This window comes from Nomascus leucogenys, chromosome 12 (genome assembly GCF_006542625.1).
Source record: "Nomascus leucogenys isolate Asia chromosome 12, Asia_NLE_v1, whole genome shotgun sequence".
NCBI lineage: Eukaryota > Metazoa > Chordata > Mammalia > Primates > Hylobatidae > Nomascus > Nomascus leucogenys.
Window position 1 is genome coordinate 44,075,566 of NC_044392.1, and position 27,747 is coordinate 44,103,312.

Genomic DNA, 27,747 nt, shown 5'->3' on the forward strand with positions numbered 1-27,747 from the left:
ACACCTGGCCTCCACCTGGAGGAAGGAGGACTAGGGAAGGGGACTCGGCCCTTCCTCCAGGCCCCCCCAATCCAAAGAAGGAGATGCAGTTCCTCCAGGAAGCTCATCATCTGAGAAGCGATAACTCCTGGCTCCCTGAAACCCCCAGTCTGAGAGAAGAGACAAGACCCCATCTGAGGACCAGCCAAGAGCACTACACAGAAGATAAAAGGGGAGGGCTCCAAGGGAGAGTCAACAGTGTGGGATCTTGGACAAGATTCAGTTCTCTCACCATCTTCCAGAACGCAGCCCTGGACCAGCTCACAGACCAGCAGCACAGAGAGGCAGGGAGTGCGTACTGAAATTGTCATTCTCAAAGGATACCACACTGAGACCAGGGCAGCCAGGGCCCCAGCCCAGGTGAAGCTCCTCAAGGCCAAGGGGACGGGCCCACCTGGAGCCACGTTCCTCCTTCTAGCACACACTCTGGGTCTCTGGCACCCTGCAATTCCCTGTCCAAATGACGGAAGCCCCATTCAGGAGTGCACGAGCCTCTGCCCTGGGCGCATCCTCCTGAGTGGAGGCAGTGTTGTTTCCACTCCCGCACAGACGCCCGCAAATGTCAGGAGCAGGCCAGGCCGCACAGATTGTTAGTACTGGAGCTCTGTCTTCAAAACTTCTACTGAGAACTCAGTTTATAAAACAGATTTTTAAAACCTTGTGTGACCTCCAAAGTTTAAATATTCATGGCTATGACAACCCCTCAAACTCCTCAAAGGCTACAAAGGGCAGTGGCAGGGCAATTTGAAAGGTGCTGCCTTGAGACAAAACAGCAAGGGACAGCAGAGGCTGGAGGCCCCTCCGCTGGAGCAGGCTTGTGTCTGACTTTCCAGAGGCTTCTGCAGGAATGAGAGTTGCAGGTGCTCACCTGTGAGGCCCAGTGCAGGAGACCCCAGGGAAGACAGGAGCAGGAAGTATTAGAGGGATGTGGCTGAGAGAAGGCACAGCCAGAGAACTAAAAGGGCCCCTTTGTCATTCACTCCCGGAGAAGAGGATGGCTAGAGCACTCAGAAGCAGGGGGCAAAGCTATGAGTTTAGTCAAGACACATTTCTTGAGGGGCCATTATGTGCCAGGCACTGAGACGGGATTGGGAATTCCATGGTAAACATGACGGAGAAGGCTCCAACCTTCCTGTTGGAGTTCAGAGACGCTGGGAGACCATAAATAAGTTCTCCCTCCCCAAAGCCTCCTGACCTCCATGCCCATCACCCAGGGCCATCCAGGGCCCAGTCTGTCGTCTTTGAGGAAGGTGGCCCACCAAGCAGATAGAGGGAAGGACACAAAGCCAGACACCCTCACGCTGTGCACTGAGGGAGTCCCATCTCTGAGCCGTGCTCTCATCCCCATCCAGTGAGGAGACAGAGAGAGCAGCGTGGGGTGTGCAAGAGGGTGGGAGCCCCACAGGTGCTCTGTCTGGGTGCACCCCACCAGCCATGGGCAGGCAGGCATGAGCCGTGAGCAGCCACATGCAGGCAAGCACCCTGTCTGCTGCTGTGCCCTGCAGAGCCCAGCACGACTTCCCTCTAGAGTTTTGCAGGGCGGGGGAGAACCCATCTCTTTTCCTTCCTCTGTTAGTTTCCAGAGTTCCCCTCTGTGCCCTGGGGAAGTTCCCCCTTTGATCTAACTATCATTCATCCTGCTGCTCTCACAGCCTTTTTTTTCCTAGTTCCTCTTCCATTCAAATATCTCAACCTTTCCATCTACTCCTTCTACTCTCCTCACCCTACTAGTCTTCCATCCTTCCTTCCCTGACACCCGCACTGCCATTCACTTGGCCTTCTCACGTCCATGCCTGGAAGGAGGGGGAACAATTGCCCTGTTTTTCTGGGACTGTTCCAGTTTTAGCACTGAAAGTACTGCATCTGGGGAACCTGCCAATCCCAGGCAAAGCAGGACGGTGGAGCACCCCACCTGGAAGGTAGGACATTATCTGAGGTCCAGCTCAAGGGGCCAGGTTGGGGCAGGGTTTTGGTGCCAGTACTGAGAGGCCAGCAGCATTTTCCCACAAGTACAAGGGACAAAGACAGTCACAACCCCCACCACACACACAGAGAGAGACACCCCCACACAGTCTCTGAAACAAAGCACAGCCCACACACCCAGAGTAGACACCCCCAGAAACATGGGCTCACACACTCAGATTCACACACAGCAAGCCCAGGTTCACACACCCACCTTCTCAGCGATAGGTGTGCATGGACACAGGCACACACAGCCCACCAACACACAATGGAAACACAAAAACTGACACAAACACCTATGCACAAAAATACATGGTTGCAGAGACAGCCAGCCACAGAACACACAAATCCTGAGACACACAGACACACACCTGCTAACAGATACAGACAGACACGCATTCAGACTCCCACACAGAGGCACACATGGAGAGACGTCTTTCTATAGATCCAGAAGTACAAAGAAGCCTTCACCTGCACCCACAGGGTGAGCTGATTAACAAATTCCAGAGCTTTTCCCTGTTCTGCCTTGCAAATAGCCCCAGGGTTTGGGAGGTGGCCCCTAGCTCCTCCTTACCCCTAGAAAGAAGGAAGAACTGGGCCTGGGACTCACGGGACCAGGTAGCAAGAACCCCCACCCTGCCAGGTGCCAGGGCTGGGGACGGTTCTGAGCGCAGCCTCTCTGGAGTTCGGGTCAGGGGTGGGAAGCTCTCACTCCCTCTCGTGGGGTCAGGCTGGGGGGGGTGGAGAAGTGTGAGTGAAATGGGTTTATTACTGGGAGTCTGTTGCCTCGATTGGTATCGATCCCCACATGTCACCTTCCATTGCCGCTAATGGGACATGAAGAGTCTCCACCGACACCGCAGCCACCGGCTCCGCACACTCACACACTGCCTCCTCCCCTGCCCTCCCCCAGCCCCTTCGTCCCTCCGGATGCAGCATTCCAGGGCTGCCTCAGCCAGGCCTCCTGCCGCCCTCTCTGGTCCCTCTCCTCTTCCCTCGGCCTCATCACTTCCTTCTAATCTTCCCCCTCTCCTTCTTCTTTGTGTCCTTAAATCAGATTTCTTCCTCCTTCCCAGTGCTTACCTGGCGCCTCCTTTCCTGTCCTCTTTCTGGCCACCTGGGGCCTTGTCCCTCCCTGCAGGAGTGCCGCTGTTCCCTCCCCTCCCTCTGAGTTCAGTCTCAGTCACCACTTTGGCCCCTGCCTTTGGCCTCTGCCCCTCTAATGGGGGTGCATTGGGCCCATCAGGATGGCAGAGAATGAGCCCTCTTTCTCCAACAGCCAGCAAGGAGTGCTTATGAGTGGGTATTCTTCTTCCGACATGATTGGACTGGCCAGACAGACCTTCCTGGAATCAGCCAGGCCCCCTGCCATGACCCCAGGCCAGATCCCTGGCTGAAGGGCAAGGAGCCAGTGGAGGAGAAGAGATGAGCCTGTTTTCCTGGCTTCTTCCTATTCCTCAGGAGGGCAATGGCACCATCTTGTCATCTCCACCCCTCCGCCCTGTGCAGCTCCTTCAGAAACACTCCCCAAGGTCTGATCCCATCCCTGTGTCCTCTGGTGCTGCCCATTTTAATGTTATATGGTTACAAAGGCACAGCGAGGCCTGAGAGAACCCATTCGGGGTGGTGAGGTCTTGATACAAAGTCAATAGACTCTGAATTTAGTCACTTGTGCTGGTTGTTACTCAAGTATGAAAAAAGCGTCACTAACTAGAACAGGAAAAGTCTACTTGAAGCTCATATAGCATATCCTTTGGCTTCCTCCTATGAGAGGACCCTTCCTGCCTGAGTTCATACCATTAATCTCTAGGGGCTGGCAGGAGAGCTGAGGAGAGGAGGCTGTTCCCATTCCCTCACTGGCCTCCCTCGGCCCAGGTGGATGCTGACAGACACCCAGAGCCAGCTCTAAGCACCAAAGCAAGAAGGGCTGCCTCCTGCCAGGTTCCTGTCCCCAGACAGAGACAGCTCCACCCCCACCCATTTGGCCCAACCCCACTATTGTTCACCGTGTCAGGGAGTTTAGGGAGCTGGACAGTTAATGGAAATGAAGCTGGGGGCTCATGCCTGTAATTCCAGCACTTTGGGAGGCCAAGGCGGGTGGATCACTTCAGCTCAAGAGTTTGAGACCAGCCTGGGCAACATGGTGAAACCCATCTCTACCAAAAATACAAAAACTAGCTGGGCAAGGTGGTGCATGCCTGTAGTCCCAGCTACTTGGGATGCTGAGATAGGAGGATCGCTTAAGCCCAGGAGGCGAACGTAGCAGTGAGCTGAGATTGCACCACAGCACTCTAGCCTGGGTAACACAGTGAAACCCCACCTCGAAAAAATAAAATAAAATGTGTTGAGGCTGCCTATTGTGAGTCCAGGCAATTGGGCTGGCTAGAGATGGGGTGCTGATTGAGGCATGGGTTACCTTTTGGTTTATTCACTTCCCAATCATGATAGAGCAACCCCCATATCCAGGCACTGTGCTACACACTAGGATGCACGCAGAAAGCTTCATAATCTAGAACGGTCTTGGTTGGGTCAGGAGATCCTCCACCCACTGCCATTTGCCATTTCCTCCACCCACTGCTAGGGAGCTAAGCCATCTGCTTATATTTAGAGGATGAAGCAGAGGAGGCTCAGCTTGCCATTCTAGCAGCCAAGGTCTGAGCCAAGCGCCTAGCGTCCACGCCCAGCTTAGTCTACAAGGGCCAACCACTAAAGTGTGAGTTGGACAGAAAGTAGGGAGCAGGCAGGGAGAACTGTCTTCATCCAGCTTCCTAGAAGATGAGAGGAAGCAGGTAGGGACAGTGGAAGGAGCAGCAGAAGACAAGAGTGAAAACCCCACTCAGAAGCAACTCCTGAGGCCGCGGGTGGTGGCGCACACCTGTAATCTTAACTACTTGGAGGGCTGAAGGCAGGGGGATCACTTGAGGCCAGAAGTTTGAGACCCCATCTCTACAAAAAAAAGGACTTGAAGACAGCCTCATGGGAGACTTTGCTGGGAGCTGGGATGGTCGCAGGAAGTGGGACCCCCACAATAGCCTGGAGCCTCCTTGTCTGGAGGTCTCTCGGTTATTACCCCCTAGGAAAGCCTACAGAGGCAAGAGGAGGTCCGAATGATCCCGGGAGTCTAGTGCCTGGGTCTAGGCTCCTGTTCCCCCACTTCAGTTCTGCTTTGACCGCCTCGTTGGCAAGGCCTTCCTGAAGAGGAGGGGCAGAGCCGTTCTTCCTAATGGAGTCCTCCTTGGCCTTGGCATCTTCTGCAGCTAACCCAAATGATCCTGAAACTCTTCAGTGAAGAAGAGAGGATGGGGTGGAGGTGAGCAAGGGGCAGGATAAGCTTTCCAGATGAGGAAGTACCAGTGACACCTAAGAGAAATGCCCAGGTTACTGCATCTTGGCTCTAACTTCAGTCTTTCTTGCCATAGATCGCTGTCCTTTATGGAGATCAAGTCTGTCTCGTCCTTGCTAATATGGCCCTCACCCACCCATCCAACTCCCTGGAACAGTGTTCTGTGTCATTCCTCCCTGTAGCCCCTTTCCTCTTTGCCCTAGTGGGCCTGGAACCCAGTCCTCCCTGCCTCCCCCTGACCAGGACCCTCTCTCCGTGGCCCCCAGCTCCTGTCTCCTCCATCAGTCAGCCTCTCTCTCACCTTTCCATCATGTTAGCTTCGGTTGATTTAACCAGAAAACAACCCCCAGAATTTAATTCCATGGCCCTCCATTCCCATCTCGATCAGCTCAGGGTTGGGAGGGGCTGTGTAATGAGGAGGGTGGAGGGTAGGGGGAGACTTGGTATCTCAGAGTCGGGGGAAAAAAAAAAGAAAATCATATTGATTCTCCCAATAACATCCATCAATCTTCTCCCCGATGGTGAGTGGGGAGATTGGACACAGGGCCGACAGGCTCCAGGGTCACTTGATCCCCAGGACTTTAACGACAGAGGCCCTGGTCTTCAGTATCCTCCCTCCTCCAGTTTCCCTGGAAAAGCCTCTCCTGAGGTCAGTTACCCATGTCCTCCATCCCCTCCCAGGACATTCTGGATTCCTACCCCTTCTCTTGTTTCTAATATTTCCTTAGCAGGCTACCTGATGCCCCTGTCGTCACTTTCTCCTGCCTGGTTTATCCCTTAGTTGGAAGTTCTTCCTGCTGTCTAACTTCAAGTCATATTAATTTTTTTAAAAAAGGAAAAATCATTTTCTACAACGCTAAGAGGAAAGAGACATAATCACTGCTTTAAAATCCTTAGGGAAAAGAGATTAGGTAAATGATTAGTATCATTTTCCTGGAGACTACGAAGAAAAGTTACAAATTGCAAAGATCCAGCACTACCATGGTGAGCAAAGCATGGCCTGGGGCTCAGAGGAGAAAACGAGGAGTGAGATGATGTTAAGAATCAGAGGTTGGGAAGGGGGTTTCTTCTGCAGGTCTGGACTCCATCTCCACAGAAAGCTGCATAAAAGAAGACCTGACAAAGTAGGAAGGGTGGACAGCAGAAGGCCTTCCCAATAGGTCAACGTCCCTTTTCCTGGCATTAAAGAAGGGGTAGCCCTCTCCCTAGTCTCCCTGTGGGTCAAATGTTTTAGGTCTGATCTTCCCCAGAGGCAGGCTCTGGATGCAAAGGACCCAGTGAGAGATACTCCCTCCCACCTCACCCCCAAAGGGGTGGGGGTGCAAGAGAGGGGGCTCAAGGCTGTGGTGTTGCTGGCCCCCAAAGGGTTAATGCTATTGTCTGAAAACCACATCGGCTCCCCTGGGAGCTTGGAGATCCCGCTCTCATTTTAAGTAACCCTAACGCGTGTGATAAGCGAGGGGTCGTTGCTGGGCGAGGAGAGCGCCAGAGGGAGCCAGTCGGAGGAGCACAGGGACCTGGCTGCTGCTCCGAGGTAAGGGACTCCGATGGCAGGTCTGCAGCTGGCTCCAGCCGGCAGGGACGAGCCCTTCTCTGTCCCCCACCACCTCAATGGTGGAGCCGATCATGGGGCAATTAGGAAGGGGAGACATAAGGAGAGCTAGGCACCGGGTGGACAGGGGAACCCAAGGGTCACACTGAAGCTGCGTGGGAGGTGGCAGGGCTCTTCCATCCAGGTATGGGACAGCCGCAGAGCCAGGTGTTGGGCACTTAGGCCAGAGAGAACCCTGGCACCTGCAGAAGGACATCATAATGACAGCAGGTCCAGCCTGCCAATAGGCTCTCCTCCCCCGAGATGGGGCACAGCTGGGGTCAGCTATTGGCAGATACAACTCTTGGGATGAATGGATCAAGTTGGATCCTGGGGCTGACCGAATGCTGGTCTCAGCTATCTCCCTGCCCCAGGGTTCTATGCCTCAGGGAGCTCTCCGCTGTCATCCCTGTGGCTGAGGTTGAAGACCAGTGGGTGAGGATTGACACTCAGCTGGTAGCTACTACTGGACAGAGGGAGGCAGGTGAGGGTGTGGACCTCACAGCATGGGGACGGGAAGGAGCAGGGGTGGGCAGAGGGCCACCAGGATTGTGCTCCCACCTGATCCGGGCTGGGGTGTTCTGAATTGAAACCTCTGATGGGATGAGAGGATTCTGCCCCACTCACCTACCTCCCTCCCTTCCTCAGACTCTTGGGATCCTTCTCAAGGAACTAGAAGAAGCCTAAAGTCTGAGAACGTGGGTCTCCTGCTTATCATGAGAGCCCCTGTGATGGTGAGGGCAGATCCAGGCTTGTGAGGCTGGAGAGACACAGAGATGATGCTCCCATGGCAGACAGAAGTCCTGCTCGTCTCCCCAACTCCTTCCCATTGGAGACAAGAGAAGAGCTGGGGAGAGTGGTACCGCTGTCTCTCCACCTCTGAGCCTCATTCTGGTCCTGCCCAAGGGCAGTGGGGCTCCAGTGGGCACAGGGACCAGGGTGCATGGATGCAGCCTTCAATGAGGCTTGGGGCTTAGTGGAAGTTGAAGGTTCTTCTTAAGACTGGGGTTGGAGTTGAGGCTGGAAGTGGACATGAGGGTTGAGGGTTGGGGATTGAGTCAGAAGGTGTCAGAGGCCCCCAGCTGGGGAGAATGTCCTCAGATGCCTGCTTCTCACGCTGCTGTCCTGGTCCCAGTTACTCAGCCCCATGCCGGCCCTGCCAGCTCATCCAGCTCAGCTGTTTGCTCGGAGCTTTCACTTCCTCTCCCTCTGGACTGCTCCTCTGCCACGTCATCGCCTGCTGGAGGGGATTTCTTGTCTCTGTGTTGGGGGGACAAAGGGAAGGATCGGGGGTGTCCAGGCAGGGGGCTCCCCCAGGCACAGCTGATGGGAATGAGGTTGCCACTAGGGGAAGGTCAAGGGGCGCAGGGGGGATCTGAGGAGGAAGTAAGGGAGTGGGGAGGTGGTGCCGTAAGGGCAGGGCAGGGAAGCTGGGAGGCCTGTGGTCAGTTTCCTTCTCCAAAGCATGGATGAGAGATGGGGGGCAGGAGAGCAAAGACAGACAAGGAAACAGAAAGTAACAAGAGGAGACAGTGACAGAGACAGCAAAACAGAGAGCACCAGGCTGGGAAAGAAGTGGTGAGACAGGCAACACTCCAGGGGAGGGAAATGGGCATTCCAAGGGGCAGGATAGGTAGGGCGACAAAGAGAGAGGCCATAGGATTGTCAGACACAGGAAGTAAGGGCAGAAATGAAGAGACCAAGAGAAACTGGCAGAGGAGAGGACAAGGGAGAAGAGAGAAAAGAGTGGGAAAATATATGGCAAAATCAATAATGGTGGGGAAGAAAGGCCAAGAGAAGGTTGCTGGATGGGAAGTGGAAAGAAGGAAAAAGAATTAAAGTGGGAGGGAAGAGGAGAGAACAGTGAAGGAGCAAATGAGGTGAAGAAAGATGAACGGGTCAAACAGAGAGACGTGGAGACCGGCAGGTGCCTGACAGGCAGAGGGATGGGTGCGGAGCTGCAAGCTGGTCTCCAGACACCCTCGTCCCTTCCCCCAGCCCTTGGGTCCCAGAAGGTGTGTGAGGGGATGACCTTCCCCCTGACCTTCAGCTGCCCATCGTGAAAGGCCTAGGGGGCAGGGCATTGGAGTGTCTGGGTTTGGATTTCTGCTCCATGGAGTTACACAAACCTTTTAAATCCCACGGCCCCCAGGGACCGAAGAGACAAGAGTTGGAGGCATCTGCAAGGGGCAGGGGGACTAAGAGGAGGGGCTGGGCAGAGATCTGAGGCTGTATGAGGGGACTGGGCAGTGACAGCAGTCGAGAGGGAGCCTGGAGGGGGGATTGAGGACTGAGGAAAGAGAAGGAGAAGCAGGACTGCTGCTGGACCCCACTCAGGGAGTCTCTCCCAGCTGCAGAGATAGAAGGAAGAGCTGAGGCTGCAGGAGGGAGACAGGGTTCGTCTGGCTGATTCCCAGCACCCAGCATCAAAAAGGGGTCCTCTCTATTGCCTGGGCAGGGAGAGACAAGATGCCCTTGGGGTCACTGCCAGCATATCCCTTGGTCAGGGGAGAAGGAAAGAGAGGTTAAGGGGACATGAAGGAAGGGCATCTAGCCCTCTCCTTCCCCCAAATTCCCCAAGGAAAAAGGTGACTAGCTTTGACGCTCCCAGGCCTCCAGCCCCTCTTGCTCTCCTACCTAAGCAGCTTTAACTAATAGCATTAAAGCAGGTCTCAGGACTAACCACTCTGCACTTGGGGCTGAGATCAAGAGGAGAGACCAGAAGCTTCTAATCAGATTGGGGATTTGGTGTAGGGGTGGGGGATGCGGTTTGTTCAGGGCTAACAAGCACAAAATACCCCCTGGAGGTCACCAACGCAGTGTCTCCAAGGGGTTTCTCCCTGCACTGTCACCCATCTAAGCTGGTTTCTCCACTCTGATCTTTCCATCCCCTAGGCCATATTCTGGACCTCACCTGTGTCCACAGCTTCTGATTTCTGCATCACTCTTTCTCTGTCTGATACTCTCTGATTCACTCTATTTCTCGCTGACTCACATGGCCCATCTCTTTCCGCTGCCTTTGTATTTACACACAGTCCCATTTTCCCACTGAATCAATCAAGCAGTCACTGAAAACACTTGGTTTGTCCAATCAATCTGATTATGCAGTCAATCCACTTCAGCACCTTAAAAGGCCCCAACAACAAAGGGACTTTTGATGCAACTTTCCGATTTGTATACATGCAGCATTGGTCTTGAACACTCTGACTTTTTTTTTTTTTTAAAGATTGTGTAGGTTCTTGTCTTTCTCATCCTTTCTATATTGCTCTCTGCCCATCTGGCTGGCTATCCTCTGGCTTTCTGGGGACTCTGTGAATAATTTTTCTAGCAAAGAGCCCACATGGAGGGTTTAGACTAGAAGTGCTTCCTTCAGGGCCCAGGGCCTCCCATCAGCCTCACCTCTCTGCTCTGAAGTTTCATCCTCAACTTTTCTGCCCTGATTGACTGATTACAGCTTGGAGCCTGAAGTCAGACAGACCTGTTCCCATCCAGCTCCACCACTTGGCCAGGATCTTATGCAAGTCTCTTAATCTTCTTGAGCCTCAGTTTCCTTAGCATACAAAACAGATAATGCCCATCTCAAAGGGTTATTGTGAAGAGTCAATGAAGTAACATAGGAAAACATGTTAAACCCAAGACTGGGAGCATGATAGGGGCTCAATTCACATTAACTAAAATCTTCAAAAGGCGACCTGTGATTTGGACATTTCCCCTGGCTCCAAGCCCTAGCTTAAGGCTTACTCTCTATTGTTATCTTCAGCATCTGTATTGCTTTTATTAAGTAATGACCTAAAACCTACATGTGTTGTAATGAACATTTACATTGGCCAAGGGGGTTAATCATATTATTAGTAATCAGAATGATGGTGGTGATGACAATACTAATTGCTTGCTGCTACAACCCTTCAAGAAACACATAGTGCTTAAGAGAATCCACTTTGATCATTCGAGATTGGGTTATGATCCTTTTTGATTTATGGTTTTCAATACTCATGGGGGCTCTTGGGGAATCAGGGGCTGTGCAGAACCCATGGTTAGAGCTTCCCCAAGCTTTGTGTATCTAGCCCACAGCACAAGAGGGGAGGAGTGGGAGCGTGGAAGATAGGGGCGTGGTGGGGACAAAATGGGCCTACCTCCCCCAGCCTTGAGAGCATCACCACCAGAGCGCGGATTAAAATGAAGCACATGGAGTTAAGGTTAAGTGCCAAGAACAGCTCTTGGACATGAAGGCAGAACTGAGACCTGGTGTTTTCTGAGTGTTCCCCAGTCAGCTCAGAGGCTCATGTAGAAAAGGAAGGATGGAGGGAAGGCGTTTGGCAGGACTTGTCAGCAGCAAGGATTTCCACACCCAGAACTGGCAAGCTCCTCGGAGACTTAAGGATCCACCAGGGACTCTCACAGACACGGGACAGGCTGGGGAGGAGGCTGCTGGCATCAGGAAGCTTGGAGACTTGACCTTGCCTACTCATGCCACTTTGGTTTTGTATTTTGAGTTTTTTTTTCTTCTGGGGGGGTACGGGAGGGGGTGTTGGGAGCCTACCTAGATGGCCAATCGTTATAAATCTTGACTCAAGGTCTTGCTTTCCCCTCTTTGATTTAAGAGCTCTATGGCCTTAGGGAAGTTATGCAACCCCTCTGCTACCTCCTGTGAGGTTTCAGTATATGTCTATTTCAATCCCTTAATGTAGTGCAGAGCACACTGAGTGTCTGGTCAGTGGTGGGGTTTATCATTCTCTTCTTGCCAGATCCTAAATCTACCCTAAGGTTTCACACCCTTCAGACCAGAAAACACCATCAGACTCAGCAGGTGCCAGGGCGAGCCATAGGAAATTCTATCAGCTTCCTCCAGAGAACAGTCGTGCCTTGGAATCTCTCAAAACTCACCTCTGCACACTGCCCCATTTCCCAGCCCACTTTCCTAAGGTGAAGCAGAAGAGATCCTAATCAGATTGAGGTTCGACCGAGAAGGAATTTCCAAGTAGACAGGGAAGGAAAGCAAGTTGGAAGAGGAGTGGGGTCATCTGCTTCAGGCGAGGAAAGGAGAGAAGACTCCAGAATGTCAGCTGCCAGTTTAGAGACAGAGGGATGAGTAGGATAACCTATTCATGCAGATTCCAGGTGAGCTTGGATCTAGTCACTGCCCTATTCACCTTAATTTCCAGAGACACTCTCAGCTCAGGCCAGAATGTGTGCCTCTAATATCCCACCCCTAACTGTCTGTCTGTCAGTTTACATCCCTGGCACTGAGCATTCCCTGGGAAAGGGAGAGCAAGAGACCAGATGATTTGGTGCCAGGAGCGGGAGGTGCCAGGATTCTTACAACCCGAAGTGTCTAGGGTTCCCTGACTTTCTGACATCCACAGCCTCTTTTTGCTGCATCCCTTGGGTTCTGTGGGTTCTCACTGCTCAAAGTATGGTCTGCAGACCGGCAGCAGCAGCATCACCTAGGAGCTTGTTAGAAGTGCAGAGTCTTGGTTGGGTGTGGTGGCTCACGCCTGTAATCCCAGCACTTTGGGAGGCCAAGGCAGGCGGATCACTTAAGGCCAGGAGTTTGAGACCAGCCTGGCCAACATGATGAAACCCCATCTCCACTAAAAACACAAAAATTAGCCAGGCGTGGTGACGGGTGACTGTAGTCCTAGCTACTTGGGAGGCTGAGGTTGGAGAATTGCTTGTACCTGGAGGTTGCAGTGAGCTGAGATCATGCCACTGCACTCCAGCCTGCGTGACAGAGTGAGACTCTGTCTCCAAAAAAAATAGAAGTACAGAGTCTTAGGTCCCCCAAATCCCAGACTGTATTTTAAAGAGAACTTCAGATCATTCCTATTCACATTAGAGTCTGAAAAGGACCAATATAGTTTTTTTTTTTTTTTTTTTTTTTAAGTCTTAAGGCAACTCAGTATATGAGAAAGTGCTATGGATTAGGAGTCAGGGGGCAGGGCAGCTAACTCACCATTCTGTCTTTGGTCAAGTCACTTTCCCTGTCTGAGCCTCCTCTGGAAAGTGAGGAAGCAACTCCAGACAAATCCTCACATGCCCTCCAGACCTCACAGCCTAATAAGTTCTTGCTGAGAGTACTGCACACTAACTCCGTCAGAGATGGAGAGCCAGGCCCGGGTCATGTAACCCTGTTCACAGGCAGTCCTAAGCGCCCAGGAACCTCCCAATGCCCTGGCCCACCAGCAGCAGGTCCCATGTGCTTCATCCCCACGGCAGCCTCTCCCATCCCTCCTCAGTCCCTTTGCATATTGTTTCATCTTCCATTAGTTATAGTGGAAACCAGCCTTTTGCACCATCCAGAAGGCTTTCTGTTCCATCCAGAAGGCTTTAGAGCTTAGACATTTTTTTTCTCTTTTCCTATATCAGGCAAGTCTATCTCACTAGGGCTCATTCCATAAACTCCCCACCCTTCTCAGTGGAGAACCACAAGATTCCCAGTTCCTGTCCATGGTTCACCAATTCAACAAGTATCTATAAAGCACCTTTGAGTACGAGGTCTTGTGCAATGATGGGATCTGGGGAGCCAGCAGAGGAAAACAAGACAGCTAGGGTTCCTGATCTCGGAGCTGACACTCTGAGTGGGATACAGATGTTCAACAAAGAAGACACTATCTATAAGTCCATCACCATTCATTCATTCGATCAGCAATCATTTATTGAACACCTATTTTGTGCCAGGACCTTGGGACTGGCAAAAAAAAGCCCATAAAAATTCCTGCTCGGCCGGGCATGGTGGCTCACACCTGTAATCCTAGCACTTTGGGAGGTGGAGGCAGGCGGATCACCTGAGGTCAGGAGTTCCAGACCAACCTAGCCGACAGGGTGAAACCCTGTCTCTACTAAAAATACAAAAATATGCTGGGCGTGGTGGTGGGCACATGTAATCCCATCTACTCAGGAGGCTGAGGCAGAAGAATCTCTTGAACCTGGGAGGCGGAGGTTGCAGTGAACCGAGATCTCACCACTACACTCCAGCCTGGGTGACACAGTGAGACTCCATCTCAAAAAAACTAACAAACAAACAAAAAAACCAAATTCCTGCTCGTCTCAAATGTGAAATTGTTTGAAATACTGTAAAGGCGGCCAGGTACAGTGGCTCACACCTGTAATCCCAGCACTTTGGGAGGCCGAGGTGGGTGGATCACTAGGTCAGGAGTTCGAGACCAGCCTGGCCAACATGGTGAAACCCCATCTCTACTAAAAATAAAAAATAATAGCTGGGCATGATGGCATGCACCTGTAATCCCAGTTACTCGGGAGGCTGAGGCAGGAGAATTGCTTGAATCTAGGAGGCGGAGGTTGCCTTGAGCCGAGATCGCCCCATTGCACTCCAGCCTGGGCGACAGGGTGAGACTCTGTCTCAAAAAAAAAAAAAAAAAAAGAAAGAAAAAAAAATACTGTAAAGGCGCAGGTATGTGTATATGCCACCTCCTTCCCACTCAAGATTTAGAATGAGCCCATGATTAATTACATTTTCTTTTGTCTTCTCTTGGGAAAAACTCCAATCCTGTTAAGCCCTAAGAAGAGATCTCATTCTCTGTCTAAATCCCCCAGCAGGGGCAGGATATAGGACCCTTTGCACTTCTCTCCATCTATATAAGTAGCTCAGCTGGAAGCCCTGAGTCCGAGTCAGCCCTGGGCAGTGGGGAGGTCCCCAGAGGAGGCTGGGCCCTGTCTGGGTATGGGGAAGCTTGCTGCCTCTGGTTCCCTTTTTTCCCCTTCACTGGCAACCTCTTGTCCCTTCCCTTTTCTGTCTTTCTTTCCTGACCCTCTCCCTTCCTTCCTTTTTTCCCTCCGTTTTTCCTTCCTCTTTCACTGTTCTCCCCTCTGCCTCCTTCCTTCCCTTCCTCTTAAGTGGTGACCATTTCCCCAAGGCCCAGACACAGCCTACCTCGCCGGAGTGGACCATGCACTGCAGCTGCTTGGCTGAGGGCATCCTAGCCACCCCCAGCAACTGGATCTCAGGTGAGCCTCTTGGCCAGGTCTACCCCCTGCTCCAACAGTGGCCTAGGGCAGGGCCTCCAGAGCCCTCACTCTCCCCTCTCCACCCAGGCTTGGCCTTCCCTGACTGGGCCTACAAAGCCGAGTCGTCCCCAGGCTCCCGGCAGATCCAGCTGTGGCACTTCATCCTGGAGCTGCTGCAGAAGGAAGAGTTCCACCATGTCATCGCCTGGCAGCAGGGAGAGTACGGGGAATTTGTCATCAAGGATCCAGATGAGGTGGCCCGCCTCTGGGGCCGCAGGAAATGCAAACCACAGATGAATTATGACAAGCTGAGCCGGGCCCTCAGGTGAGAGGAGGCGGCTGACATGGCCAAAGATAGGAGAGTTCAAGGAAAAGAGCCGTCGTTTCTGGCACCCCTGCTGATTCCCACCCCTCCAAGGCTTGGGAAGTGTCCTGGCCTGTGGTGAGCTGCCTAGTGGTTCTCGGGGAATAGCTTAGGGTCAGCCCAGCTAGGGAGGAGAATGTGACTGGGTCCCTGACTCTATTCTCTGACCACTGGGCCAACTCTATTCTCAACTTCGAATTCTCCAGATATTACTACAATAAGAGGATCCTGCATAAGACCAAAGGCAAAAGGTTCACATACAAGTTCAACTTCAGCAAGCTCATCGTAGTCAACTATCCTTTGTGGGAAGTGCGGGCGCCGCCATCCCCCCACTTGCTGCTGGGGTCCCCTGCCCTGTGTCGGCCAGCGCTGGTGCCCATGGATGTGCAGAGTGAGGTAAGAGCAGAGGTGGCCCCTGTCTCAGGGCTCCACCAGGTCCTGCCCCTCTGCCCAGGAGGCTCCCCACCCTCCTCTTTGCCTCTGGGGCCCATCAGCCTCCAGTTTTCTTCTTGTCCTGCATCCGAGACCCCGAGTGCCCCAGAGGCAGGGGTATTAACAATCCAGGTGGCACAGGACCCACCTGTGAGAAAGGGTGGCTCCTTCTGTGCTAGGCGCCACTCCTTTAGGGATGGATCAGAGGGAAGGGCCCAGGACAGCTGAGACTGTAGGCAGCCGTGGCAGTGGGCTTTTAACAATCGGTATGAGAGGCTAGGCATGGTGGCTCACGCCTGTAATCCCAGCACTTTGGGAGGACAAGGTGGACGGATCATTTGAGGTCAGGAGTTCGACACCAGTCTGGACAAAGTGGCAAAACCCCATCTCCACTAAAAATATAAAAGTAGCTGGGCATGGTGGCACATGTCTGTAATCCCAGCTACTAGGGAGGCTGAGGCAGGAGAATCACTTGAACCCAGGAGGCAGAGGTTGCAGTGAGCCAAGATGGCGCCACTGCACTCCAGCCTGGGTGACAGAGCAAGACTCCAACTGAAAAAAAAAAAAAATTCGGTATGAGAGTATTTCATTGTTTTAGCAACTGGCTGACGGTACCAGAGTGTACTGGAGGATACATGCCAAGGAGAGCCCATCACACCTCACACCTACTTCTCACCCCTCAGCTCCTGCACAGCGTGCTGTTCGCCCATCAGGCCATGGTGGAGCAGCTGGCGGGACAGCAGACCCCCCGGGGGCCACCAGAGGTCTCTGGGGATAAGAAGGGGAGCAGCGGCAGCGTCCACCGTGAGTGCTCAAGGCTGGGAGGGCCCAGGGGATCTTAGCCAGAGGAGGGAGGGCCCTCCTGGCTGAGTACATGGCTGAGGGGGCATGAGATAAGGGATACTATGTAACTCATTCATTCATTCGACCAACATTTATTGAACACCAGCTATTTGCTAGGTGTGGGGGTTCAGAGATGAAAGGCTCAAGAGGCTCAGAACCTAGTGGGGAGCAGAGATGGGATTACTGCTGGCGACTGCTGCTGGCATTCAGGTAAGCACTAGGTGCTGTACATTCAGGCCCAGAGAAGGAGCTGGGGCTTCCCAGAGGACACAACACTGGGGCAGGTGAAGGAGGTGGAAAAAGATGCCTAAGCAGAGGGAATAGCATTTATTTATTCTTTTTTTTTTTTTTTTTGAGACGGAGTCTCACTGTTGCCCAGGCTGGAGCACAGTGGCAGGATCTCAGCTCACTGCAGCCTCTGCCTCCCGGGTCAAGTGACTCTCATGCCTCAGCCTCCCAAGCAGCTGGGATTACAGGCATGTAGCACCATGCCTGGCTAATTTTTGCAATTTTAGTAGAGACAGGGTTTCACCATGTTGGCCAGGCTGGTCTCGAACTCCTGCCCTCAGGTAATCCACCCGCCTCAGCCTCCCAAAGTGCTGGGATTACAGGTGTGAGCCACCACACCGGCAGAAATAGCATTTATAAAGCAAAAAGCTGTGAACAAGTGTAGCAAATCTGGAGAACTGCTGGTAGTTTGCTGTTGGAGAGCAAGTCTTGTGATGGAGTGGGAACAAGCAGGATGGATGAGAGACGTGGCTGGCAAGGCAAACAGGTGTCAGCCCACAGAGGCCTCACAAGCCATGCTAAGGGAGCAGGACTTTCTCCTGTGGGCAGGAGGGACTGGGAGGGAGACCCATGATCAGACTTTCATTTTATTTTATTTTATTATTTTATTTTACTTTATTTTATTATTTTATTTTATTTATTTTATTTTATTTTATTTTATTTTTTATTTTTTGAGATGGAGTTCCGCTCAGGCTGGAATGCAATGCAATTTCAGCCCAGGCTGGAATGCAATGGCACAATCTTGGCTCACTGCAACCTCCGTCTCCCGGGTTCAAGTGATTATCCTGCCTCAGCCTCCCAAGTAGCTGGGATTACAGGCATGTGCCACCACCCTGGCTAATTTTGTATTTTTAGTAGAGACCGGGTTTCTCTATGTTGGTCAGGCTGGTCTTGAACTCCTGACCTCAGGTGATCCGCCTGCCTTGGCCTCCCAAAGTGCTGGGATTACAGGCGTGAGCCACTGCGCCCAGCCAGACTTTCATTTTATAAAGATGACTGTGTGTGTAGAGTTTGGAGGAGGCATAAGACTGGAGTTGGGAGGTTTTTGAAGATAATCGAGGCAGGAGATGATGGGGCAGTAACCAAGACAAGGACCATGGGATGAAGAAGGAGGCTCAGCTGGAGAGAGATTGGGAAGATAGAGTTCACTCATTCACTCACTCATTCATTTCTTCTTTCAACAGATGCTTAATGACCTCCTGTTTAATGTGCCAGGCACTGTCCTAGGGGCTGGGGAGCCAATGTGAGCAACACTGCCTTTATAGGACTTATAGGCAAGGCGGGTGCAGATACTCAACTAATGATCGATAAGTGATTATAACTGTGCTAACTGCCGCAAAGGAAAAGTGTGGGGTGCCGAGGGCATCAGGGAAGACTTCCTTGACAAAGTGACACTTGAGATGACACCCAAATTGTACACGAGTATCAGCTTAGCTCAGACGGAGTAGGGAGAGCATGGCAAGCGAGAGAACAGTGTGTGCAATGGCCCTGGGACAGAGGGACTGGGAGAAGGCCAGTGCAGAAGCACATGGCCATTGAGTGGGAGGAGAAGGTGGAAATGTAGGCAGACATCAGCTCTTACAGAAGCTGTGAGCTGGGAACTGACAATATCAGATTTTCTGTGAAAAAGATCACAGAGACACTCGGCCAAACCAAGGCTCTTGTGCAGAGGTCAAAGAATTGCCCCTCCACTCCAGCCAATTTCATGAAGAAGGATCCATGGCCTTCACCCCACCCCTGAGCTGCTGGGGGCCCAAGCTCTGCACCCCTGGGAGTGCAGCTGAGTCCATGAGTGTGGGGTGCTCCAGAGCCTGCTGGGACTCGCCGGGCCTGGTCTGGCAGCCTGGAGCTAAATAGCACCTGAACAGCCCTCCCTGTTTCTCCACCACCACCCACCCCTTCCCAGCTCTGGGAATGCCTTGGGCAGAGAGCTTCTCTCTTTGGGAAACTATAAGGGAAAGAAAAAAGTGTTCCCTCTCCAGGTGGATAGTGTTCGAAAAAAAAAGAAAAGAAAGAAAGAAAAAAGTGTTCCCTCCCAGGCCCCATTTGGAGTGGGCTATTTTGCACCTCCCTCCCCTCTGCAGGCAAACACACATGCCCTGCCTATGCTTGGGCCCTAAGGGATGCTAAGCATGTGTAGGTCACCAGAATATTGGAAGCAGCCACATGCCCCACTTCTAGATTGAGATTCCAGAAGCCTGTGCCAGCCCCTCACCTCCACCCTCACTCGGAGCATTTGGTGCCAAGAAAGGAAGCTGCTTCTGGGAGTGCCAGGTCTATTGAGCCGGAGGCAGGGAGCTGCAGGGCCAGTGCTGGGAAAGGTTGGGAACCGGTGGGAGAATGAGAGGAGGACTCTTAGAAATAAAAATATCTCTTCCACATACCCTCAGGAGCCCTGAGGGACACAGCCTTCCTGTGCAAAAGCAGTCTCCACCTCATCTAAGGACCCAAGGAAAAGAACAATGACCCAGAGACACGGTGCTCTGACAGGGGCCTCCACACTTGTTCTCCTAGAGGCTCACTGTCACTGTTTTCTCCCTACATAGATCTGACTTCAGAAATATTCTTCTTATCAAATACATTGGACAAATTAAGTAATAACTAAGTTGTTTTTCCAGGTTTTTTTTTTTTTTTTTGAGAGGAGTTTCACTTTTGTTGCCCAGGCTGGAGTGCAACGGCATGATCTTGGCTCACCGCAACCTCTGCCTCCCGGGTTCAAGCGATTCTCCTGTCTCAGCCTATCAAGTAGCTGGGATTACAGGTGCACACCACCACGCCCGGCTAAGTTTTGTATTTTTAGTAGAGACAGGGTTTCATCATATTGGTCAGGCTGGTCTCGAACTCCTGACCTCAGGTGATCCACTCACCTCGGCCTCCCAAAGTGTTGGGACTACAGGCGTGAGCCACCGCACCCGGCCTGTTTTTCCAGTTTTATTCACTATAGTCCAACCAATGTGACTAGGTTGGGTTGATGCTTATTCTTTTAGTTAAATGATGTGGTCTTGCTAAGAAAAATGTGGAATTGCAGTTAGGCTTTTTGAAATACAGAAAGTGATGTGAAGTTCTAGAGTCATCTCCAAGGCCCCCAGCTGGGAGGCCCTATTGTAGGGCCCTGGCAGGGTTGGAGAGGGAAAGAGGCAGGATTAGAAGCAGCAGGAAGAAGGAAGCCTTTCTGGAGGTGGAAAGTTATGGACCAGAGTGAGACAGAGAAGAAGGAGGCTGGGGCTCCCCATGCCTGCCCTGGGCCTCCCGTCACGCACTCTGCAGGGCCCCTTCTTACCCATGACACAGCTTAATCTAAGCTAGGAGAGGGGATTTTATGGATGAAGAAACAGAGGACTGCAAATTTAAATGACAAGGCCAAGGCCACACAACCAGTTCTTTGCCCGGCTAGACTGGAGGCCCTTGCTGCAGGGGCAGGGAGTGAAGAATGGATCCATTGAGATATAGCAGAGAGTATCATTCCCTTATTCACTGGACACATTTTTCTTGAGCACTGATTATGTCCAGACTGGGTAGATTCGAGGGAAAATAAAACAAATACAGCTCCTGCCCCCAAAGAGTTGGGCTCACAGACATTAAATAAAAAGCACACAAATGACCACATGACCCTAACTCAGCCGAGTGCCCTTGAAGGAGAGGTTCATGGAGGGATGAGAGCAGGCAGCAGGCACTCTTGCCTAGGCTAGGAGTCTCAGAAGGCTTCTCCAAAGAGTGGTATTTATGATGAGGCCTAAAGAAAAGCAGAAAAGGGGCTGTGCGTGGTGGCTCATGCTTGTAATCCCAGCACTTTGGGACACCAAGGCAGGTGGATCACCTGCGGTCAGGAGTTCGAGACCAACCTGACCAATATGGTGAAATCCTGTCTCTACTAAAAAATACAAAAATTAGCCGGACATGGTGGCATGCACATGTAGTCTCAGCTACTCGGGAGGCTGAGACACGAAAATTGCTTGAACCCGGGAGGTGGAGATTGCAGTGAGCCAAGATCATGCCACTGCACTCCAGCCTGGGCGACAGAGCAAGACTCTGTCTAAAAAAGAAAGAAAAAGAAAGAAAGAAAGAAAGAAAGAAAGAAAAAAAAAAAAAAAAAAAAAAAAAAAAAAAAAAAAAAAAAAAAAAGAAAGAAAGAAGAAAAAAAGAAAGAAAGAAAGAAAGAAAGAAAGAAAGAAAGAAAGAAAGAAAGAAAGAAAGAAAGAAAGAAAGAAAGAAAGAAAAGCATGAAAGGAAGGGCAAGCCTGGCAACATGGCGAGACTCCATCTATACAAAAAACACAAAAATTAGCTGGGCATGGTGGTACGTGCCTGTAGTCCCAGCTACTCAGCAAGCTGAGGTGGGAGGATCATTTGAACCCAGGAGGGGTTCAAGCCTACACTGCAGCCTGGGTGACAGAGAGAGACTCTCTCTCAAAAAAATAAGACAGAAAGAAAAGGAAGGGCAGTGGGGCGAGGAAGACAGACTTCCAAGCAAGAAATAAGAAGGCCTGGGAAATGGGAGGAGCAAGGGGCATCTGCGAGAGGTTGGGCTCCCTTGACCCTTTCTCTCTTTCTTTCTCTAGGACTTGGCTCTGCCCCAGGCCCCTGCCGGCTGGGCCCTTGCTGCCATTTGGGGAGCGTCCAAGGCGAGCTGCCTGGTGTTGCCTCCTTCACCCCTCCCCTCCCGCCCCCTCTGCCCTCCAACTGGACCTGCCTCTCGGGGCCCTTCTTGCCTCCTCTCCCGCCAGAGCAGCAGCTCCCAGGGGCTTTTAAGCCAGATATCCTGCTCCCAGGACCCAGGAGCCTCCCAGGGGACTGGCGTTTTCCAGGGCTTCCTCTCTTGGCAGGGCTGGGACAGGGTGCGGGTGAGAGGCTTCAGCTCTTGTCCCTCAGGCCCGAGGGGCTGGAAGTAAAGCCTGCTCCCATGATGGGGGCAAAGGGATGCCTGGATCCCAGGGAGGGCTTCTGCCCAGAGACCCGCAGACTCAAAACTGGGGAGGAAAGCCTTACCTCCCCCAATCTGGAGAACCTCAAAGCAGTGTGGCCCTTGGATCCTCCTTAACTAGAGAGGAAGGTGGGAAGCTGGGGAGGAGTCCTCCAAAGTCCATCTCTCCTCTTGCCCACCACCTCTGGGTTAGCCCCTTCCCCTGGCTGGACATGGGCTGAAATTGCAGGATTTGAAGGGGTGGAGTTAGACCCAAGGTGGGGAGCATTGCAGGGAAGGTGTGAATGTGGAAATGGGAAAAACCAAGACAGGGTGGCCCTCCTCTTTCACCATATTGATAATCAGGCTAAGGAGACATTCCTAATCTCAACTTTTCTTCAGGGAGATGAGAATAACGTTTCCATAATTTCCATCCTACCCACATAAGGGGGAAAATTAAGGGTCTAGCCTGGGGAGAGGACAGGGGTGGTTGTGTTCCCTGAGTCTTCTCTGGGGCCCATCTCCCCATTCCGGGCTAAGGTCTCCAGCCCCTTTCTCATCCCTCCATGCAACTTCTCTCCCATCCCTCTGATTTCTGAGACCCTGGAAACCCCTGTCCCATGCAGGCACTTCCTCCTCTCTCCATTTCCCCAGGACCCAGGCAGGTGGGGTAGGGAGACACTGGCCTTCTCTGCTCTGTAATACTCCACTGTGACCATGAATAAAATGCCCTTGCAAAGTGTCCTCTGGTTGACCCCCACCCCCGCCCCACAGTGGACCCCCATCCTCCCACTGTGCTCCTCCTGCATTCTGGTCTGGTGTGATGGGAAAGGGCCCAAGCAGGAGTTTGGAGGAGGACCTGAGGCCAGGAGTGGAGCTACACATCCCACCAGCCAGTCTCTTCCCTCCTGCCAGCATCTCCTCTCAGAGAGAAAGGCTGGAAGGAAGCCAGGGCATGAGGAGCTTCCCGGGCGCAGTGGGAAACCCGCCTCAAAGGAGGAACTTCAGACTACAGCAGGGGTCCTTAAAGAACGGCCCTCAGATCCCTGTGGACCACCTTGGAGCAGAAGGGTTGGGTGAGGAGGAGGGCGCTGCCAGGGGCCCCTTTTCCTCTACACCCCAGGCCCTAAGAATGCCAAGCAGAGCAGCAGTGAGGCATCAGGTGCTTGGGAAGTAGGGGACATGTGACAGAGAGGGTCTTTTGCCCAAACAAGGACATGCCAACAGAGAGGGGTGCCCCAGGAGCCATGACTGTCGATCTCATCACCCTACTGTCTCTAGGCTGCCAATTACAAGCCTAGGATTTGTCCCCACTCCCTTTCTATGACATGGAGCATGGACTTGTGTGGCACAGAGGGCCCCTTTACTCAATGTTTGCCCCTGTTCCTCAGTCCCAGGAGTAGGTGCATCCCTCTCAGGGACGCCCTGAGCACATGCTTTTGCAGCCTCTCAGCCCTTTTTAGTGGCATATGCATGGCCACAGGGCCACACATGGAACTGGGAAAGGAGAGACCCAGAGGGGGTCAGGATAAGCCCTCGCTCCTCAGGAAGGTGGCGATGGACACAGCACACAGGTCCTGGGTTTCCAAGCTGGATCTAGGCCAGGAGAAAGGATCTATGAGAGTTCTTCGTCTCAGTCTCCCTCCTTCATGCCAGATGCCAAGAAAGTGGGGACCACAGAGTTTCTCTCCCGAGAGTTCCCAGCGCTACAATGAAAACTGCTTCTCACTTGCCCCCAAAGCCACAGGCCCATCCCTGGCCCTGCAGGAAGGACGAGCCCCCAGGGGCTTTCCCATCACCCTGCCCAGTTTTGGGAGACAAAGAGCTAGTGTTGTCTGCTCCAGCATAAGGAACTGGATGGTTTTGTCATGGGGTTTGGGCCCTGTTCAGAGAGACCAGCCCCTGGGACAGAATTGTTCTCCTTCATGGGGACCCTCACATGCCCCTCTGCCTGACCCCACCGCCTCTTCAGTGCTTTGTGGTGTCTGTGGCCCTCACGTCTCAGGCAATGGGAAATGCCTTGAGGTCACTCTTCTAAAATTTCTCTTTGGAGTAGGTGAACCTGGGAGACTAAAAGCTCAGCCCCAGAGGACTTACATTTCCAGGTGTTGCACTCTGCGTTTAGGCAATAGATTCGAGCGGAGGAGACTTTTTCAACCTTGGCACTGTTGATATTTTGGGCTGCATAATTCTGTGTGGTGGGCGGCTGTCCTGTGCATTCCTGGGCGTTTAGCAGCATCTGGGGCCCCTACTCAGTAGATTCCAGGAGCACCCTCCCCCACCCGGTTAGGACAACCAAACTGTCTCCAGACATTGGTAAATGTCTCCTGGGGAGAGGGAAGAAACTGCTCCCAGTGGAGAACCACTTAAGTAGAGAAAGCCTTCAGCAAATCCAGATGTTCTGGCAAAAATGGGAACCAGGTTCCTCGGACTCAGAAGACCGTTGGTCTCCACAAGGCAAGAGTGCCCTCTGGTGGCCAGAGTCAGTACCGGCGGTCCAAAGGAGCTCAGAGCCCCGGCCTAGGCTGTGTGCAGAGCTCACAGCCGACTCTGAGGTGAAGGGGTGATGCCCACCTTGGAATCCTCTGAGAGGAGGAAGAGAGTTGCAGAATAAAAACATTTTATGAGAACCTTCCCATTTCAAACCCCCTTAGCAAATCATGGACTATCCACCAAAGGCGTACAGGTCTAACGTAGCAACACACTCTGTAGCCTGTTTGTTTCTGGTGCAACCAGGTGACATCACATCCTCTGGCCATCTGTGACTGTGACTGTCAGCCTCATCTGGGGATAGAATGCTGTGGATGCTCAGCCTTCTTCCAGGACAGTGGACACCGGGCCGAGACACAGCAGAGTCAACTCACCTGCCAGCCCTGCTCCTGGGCACTCGGCTCCACTGTACCAAAGGCACGTGCAGACACACACCTGGGCCTCGGGAGTTTCAGGGAGTCAGACTCCCAGGTTGCACTGTTAGGAATCAGAAGGGACCTTTGAGAGCATCAGGTTCAAGTCCCGTAACTTCGCACACCCAGGGAGAAGAAGGTACTTGTTCAAAACCAAACGAGAGAAGAATCAAATGTAGAACATACATTTCCTAATTATCACTTAATGTTCTTTCCATTTCACCATGACCACTCAATTAGAGAATCGAAAATCCCTTAGAAATGAGTATGTTAAGAGAAAAGTTTTAAAATTTATTCCTGAGTGATTTATTATTTATTTATTTTGAGACACCATCTCACTTTGTCTCGCAGGTTGGAGTGCAGTGGCATGATCTCAGCTCACTGCAACCTCCACCTCCTGGGTTCAAGTGATTCTACTAACCTCCCGAGTAGCTAAGATTACAGGGGCGGGCCACCATGCCAGGCTAATTTTTGTATTTTTACAAATACAAAATTTGTCTCAAACTCCTGACCTCAGGTGATCTGCCCACCTTGGCCTCCCAAAGTGCTGGGATTAGAGGCGTGAGCCACTGCACCCAGCCCTGTGTTTTTGTTTTTGTTTTTTTTTCTGAGATGGAATATTGTTCTGTTGTCCAGGCTGGAGTGCAGTGGTGCAATCTTGGCTCACTGCAACCACTGCCTCCTGGGTTCAAGGAATTCTCCTGCCTTGCTTTCCTAATTTTTGTGTTTTTAGTAGAGAGGGGGTTTCACCATGTTGACCAGGCTGGTCTCGAACTTCTGACCTCATGATCCACCCACCTTGGCCTCCCAAAGTGATAGGCATGAGCCACTGCACCCGGTCCCTGTGTGATTTTTACCATGACCATAGTAGTAAGCATTTTCCTTTTTGTGTGCATTGTGGCACTTGATTACATATCATCTTGTGTTGTCCTCTAATTGTCTTGTGTGCATGAATATTGTGTCCCCATAAAGCTGGTATTCTCGGGGTAGTGCAGCACACTTGTTAGATGGAAGGTGGTTGGTCACTAGAACACTTAATTAGCATGTGGAAGAGGTCTTGGAGGTTTTGTTTGTTTGTTTGTTTGTTTGTTTTGAGATAGAGTCTTGCTCTGTTGCCCAGGGCTTGGGCTGGAGTTGCAGTGATCTCGGTTCACTGCAACCTCCGCCTCCAGGTTCAAGCAATTCTCCTGGCAGCCTCCTGAATAGTTGAGATTATAGGCACCCACCACCATGCCCAGCTAAGTTTTGTATTTTTAGTAGAGACAGGTTTTTGCCTTATTGGCAAAGCTGGTCTCAAACTCCTGGCCTCAAGTGACTAGTCCCCTGGGCCTCCCAAAGTGCTGGGATTACAGGCGTGAGCCACCGTGCCCGGCCCGCCTTGGAGATTTAAAAACAAAAACAAAAGCAAAGTATTTGCTGTCCTGAGTTGTTGGTGAGAGTGAGGACAATCCCCGTCCTCCCCCTTTCATCCCCTAATGAAGACCCTGACCCAGGGGGAAGAAAAAAATTCAAGCACCATATACATATTTTATACATAAGATTTCAGTGCTCCACATCTTGTCCCACGGGAAAGTCCTCAGGGGCCATAACATGCATGGAGCTGTCGTCTGCTATAACAACGCCTTCTTCTGGAATACCTCGTGAAGGACCTGCCTGAGGCAATCCTGATTTGCCCAAATAGACATGGCTAATACTATACATGCTGCTCCATAACACAATATTTCATGGATGTCTTCCCAATTAGGTACATAAAAATAAACAGTCATGCATTGCTTAATGACAGGGATACATTCTGAAAAAAATGCATTGTTAGGCAATTTTGTCTTTGAACAAACATCATAGGGTATATTTACACAAACCTAGATGGTACAGGCTGCCACACACCTAGGCTGCACATGGCCTATTGCTCCTAGGCTACAAACCTTACAGCATGTTACTGTGCTAAATACCATAGGCAGTTGTAATACAATGATAAGTACTGGGTATCTAAACACAGAAAAGATACAGTGAAAATACAGCACAAGAGGTAGATGGTGCACCTGTAGAGCACATTTTGCCATGAATGGAGCATGGAGGACTGGCAGTTGCTCTGGATAGGTCGGTGAGTGTTGAATCAATGTGAAGCCTGAAGGTATTACTGTACACTACTGTAGACTGTATAAACACTATACACTTAGGCTACACTCAATTGATTTAAAAGATTTTTTTCTGCAATAATAAACTAACCTTAGCTTACTGTAAATTTTTTACTTTTTATTTTATTTTATTTATTTTATTCATCTATTATTATTATTATTATTTTTTTTTTTTGGAGACAGAGTCTTGCTCTGTGGCCCAGACTGGAGTGTAGTGGCGCGATCTCGGCTCACTGCACCCTCCGCCTCCCCGGTTCAAGCGATTCCCGTGCCTCCCAGCTATCCCGTGCCTCCCAAGTAGCTGGGATTATAGGAGCATGCCACCATGCCTGGCTAATTTTTTGTATTTTTAGTAGAGACAGTGTTTTGCCATGTTGACCAGGCTGTTCTTGAACTCCTGACCTCAGGTGATCTGCCTACCTTGGCCTCCCAAACTTTTTTACTTTAAAAACTTTAATTTTTTTTAACCTTTAGACCCCTGTGGTAACACTTAGTTTAAGACACAAATACACTGCACAGATGTACAAAAATATTTGTTCTTTATATCCTTATATGTAAGGATATTATCTCTGTTCTATAAGCTTTTTTCTATTTAACAAAATTTTTTTATTTATTACTTTTTAAACTTTTTTGTTAAAAGCTAAGACACAAGCGCACACATTAAGACACAAGCACATGGGCTGGGCGCAGTGGCTCACGCCTGTAATCCCAGCACTTTGGGAGGCCAAGGCGGGCGGATCACAAGGTCAGGAGATCAAGACCATCCTGGCTAACATGGTGAAACCCGTCTCTCCTGAAAAATACAAAAAAAATTACCCAGGCATGGTGGCGAGAGCCTGTAGTCCCAGCTACTCGGGAGGCTGAGGCAGAAGAATGGCGTGAAGCTGGGAGGCGGAGCTTGCGGTTAGCGGAAATAGTGCCACTGCACTCCAGCCTGGGCCACAGAGCGAGACTCCGTCTCAAAAAAAAAAAAAAAAGACAC

The 27,747-nt window shown here is 51.5% G+C and overlaps 1 protein-coding gene across 1 annotated transcript; it reads left to right on the forward strand.

The window, feature by feature from the left end:
* Positions 1 to 14,563: 14,563 nt before the first annotated feature.
* On the forward strand, positions 14,564 to 22,471 carry ETV3L (ETS variant transcription factor 3 like). Its single transcript, XM_004092860.3, has 5 exons — positions 14,564 to 14,900; positions 14,988 to 15,225; positions 15,471 to 15,660; positions 16,380 to 16,500; positions 21,387 to 22,471. The coding sequence occupies exons 1-5, from the start codon at positions 14,843 to 14,845 to the stop codon at positions 21,863 to 21,865; spliced, it is 1,086 nt and encodes a 361-aa protein (XP_004092908.2). The 5' UTR covers positions 14,564 to 14,842; the 3' UTR covers positions 21,866 to 22,471.
* The last annotated feature ends 5,276 nt before the right edge of the window (positions 22,472 to 27,747 follow it).

Bases quoted from the DNA above. Each gene is read 5' to 3' on its own strand.
- ETV3L (XM_004092860.3), top strand. From the start codon at position 14,843: ATGCACTGCAGCTGCTTGGCTGAGGGCATCCTAGCCACCCCCAGCAAC. The intron at 15,226-15,470 runs GTGAGAGGAGGC...CGAATTCTCCAG, and splicing joins AAGCTGAGCCGGGCCCTCAG to ATATTACTACAATAAGAGGA. The intron at 16,501-21,386 runs GTGAGTGCTCAA...TTCTTTCTCTAG, and splicing joins GAGCAGCGGCAGCGTCCACC to GACTTGGCTCTGCCCCAGGC.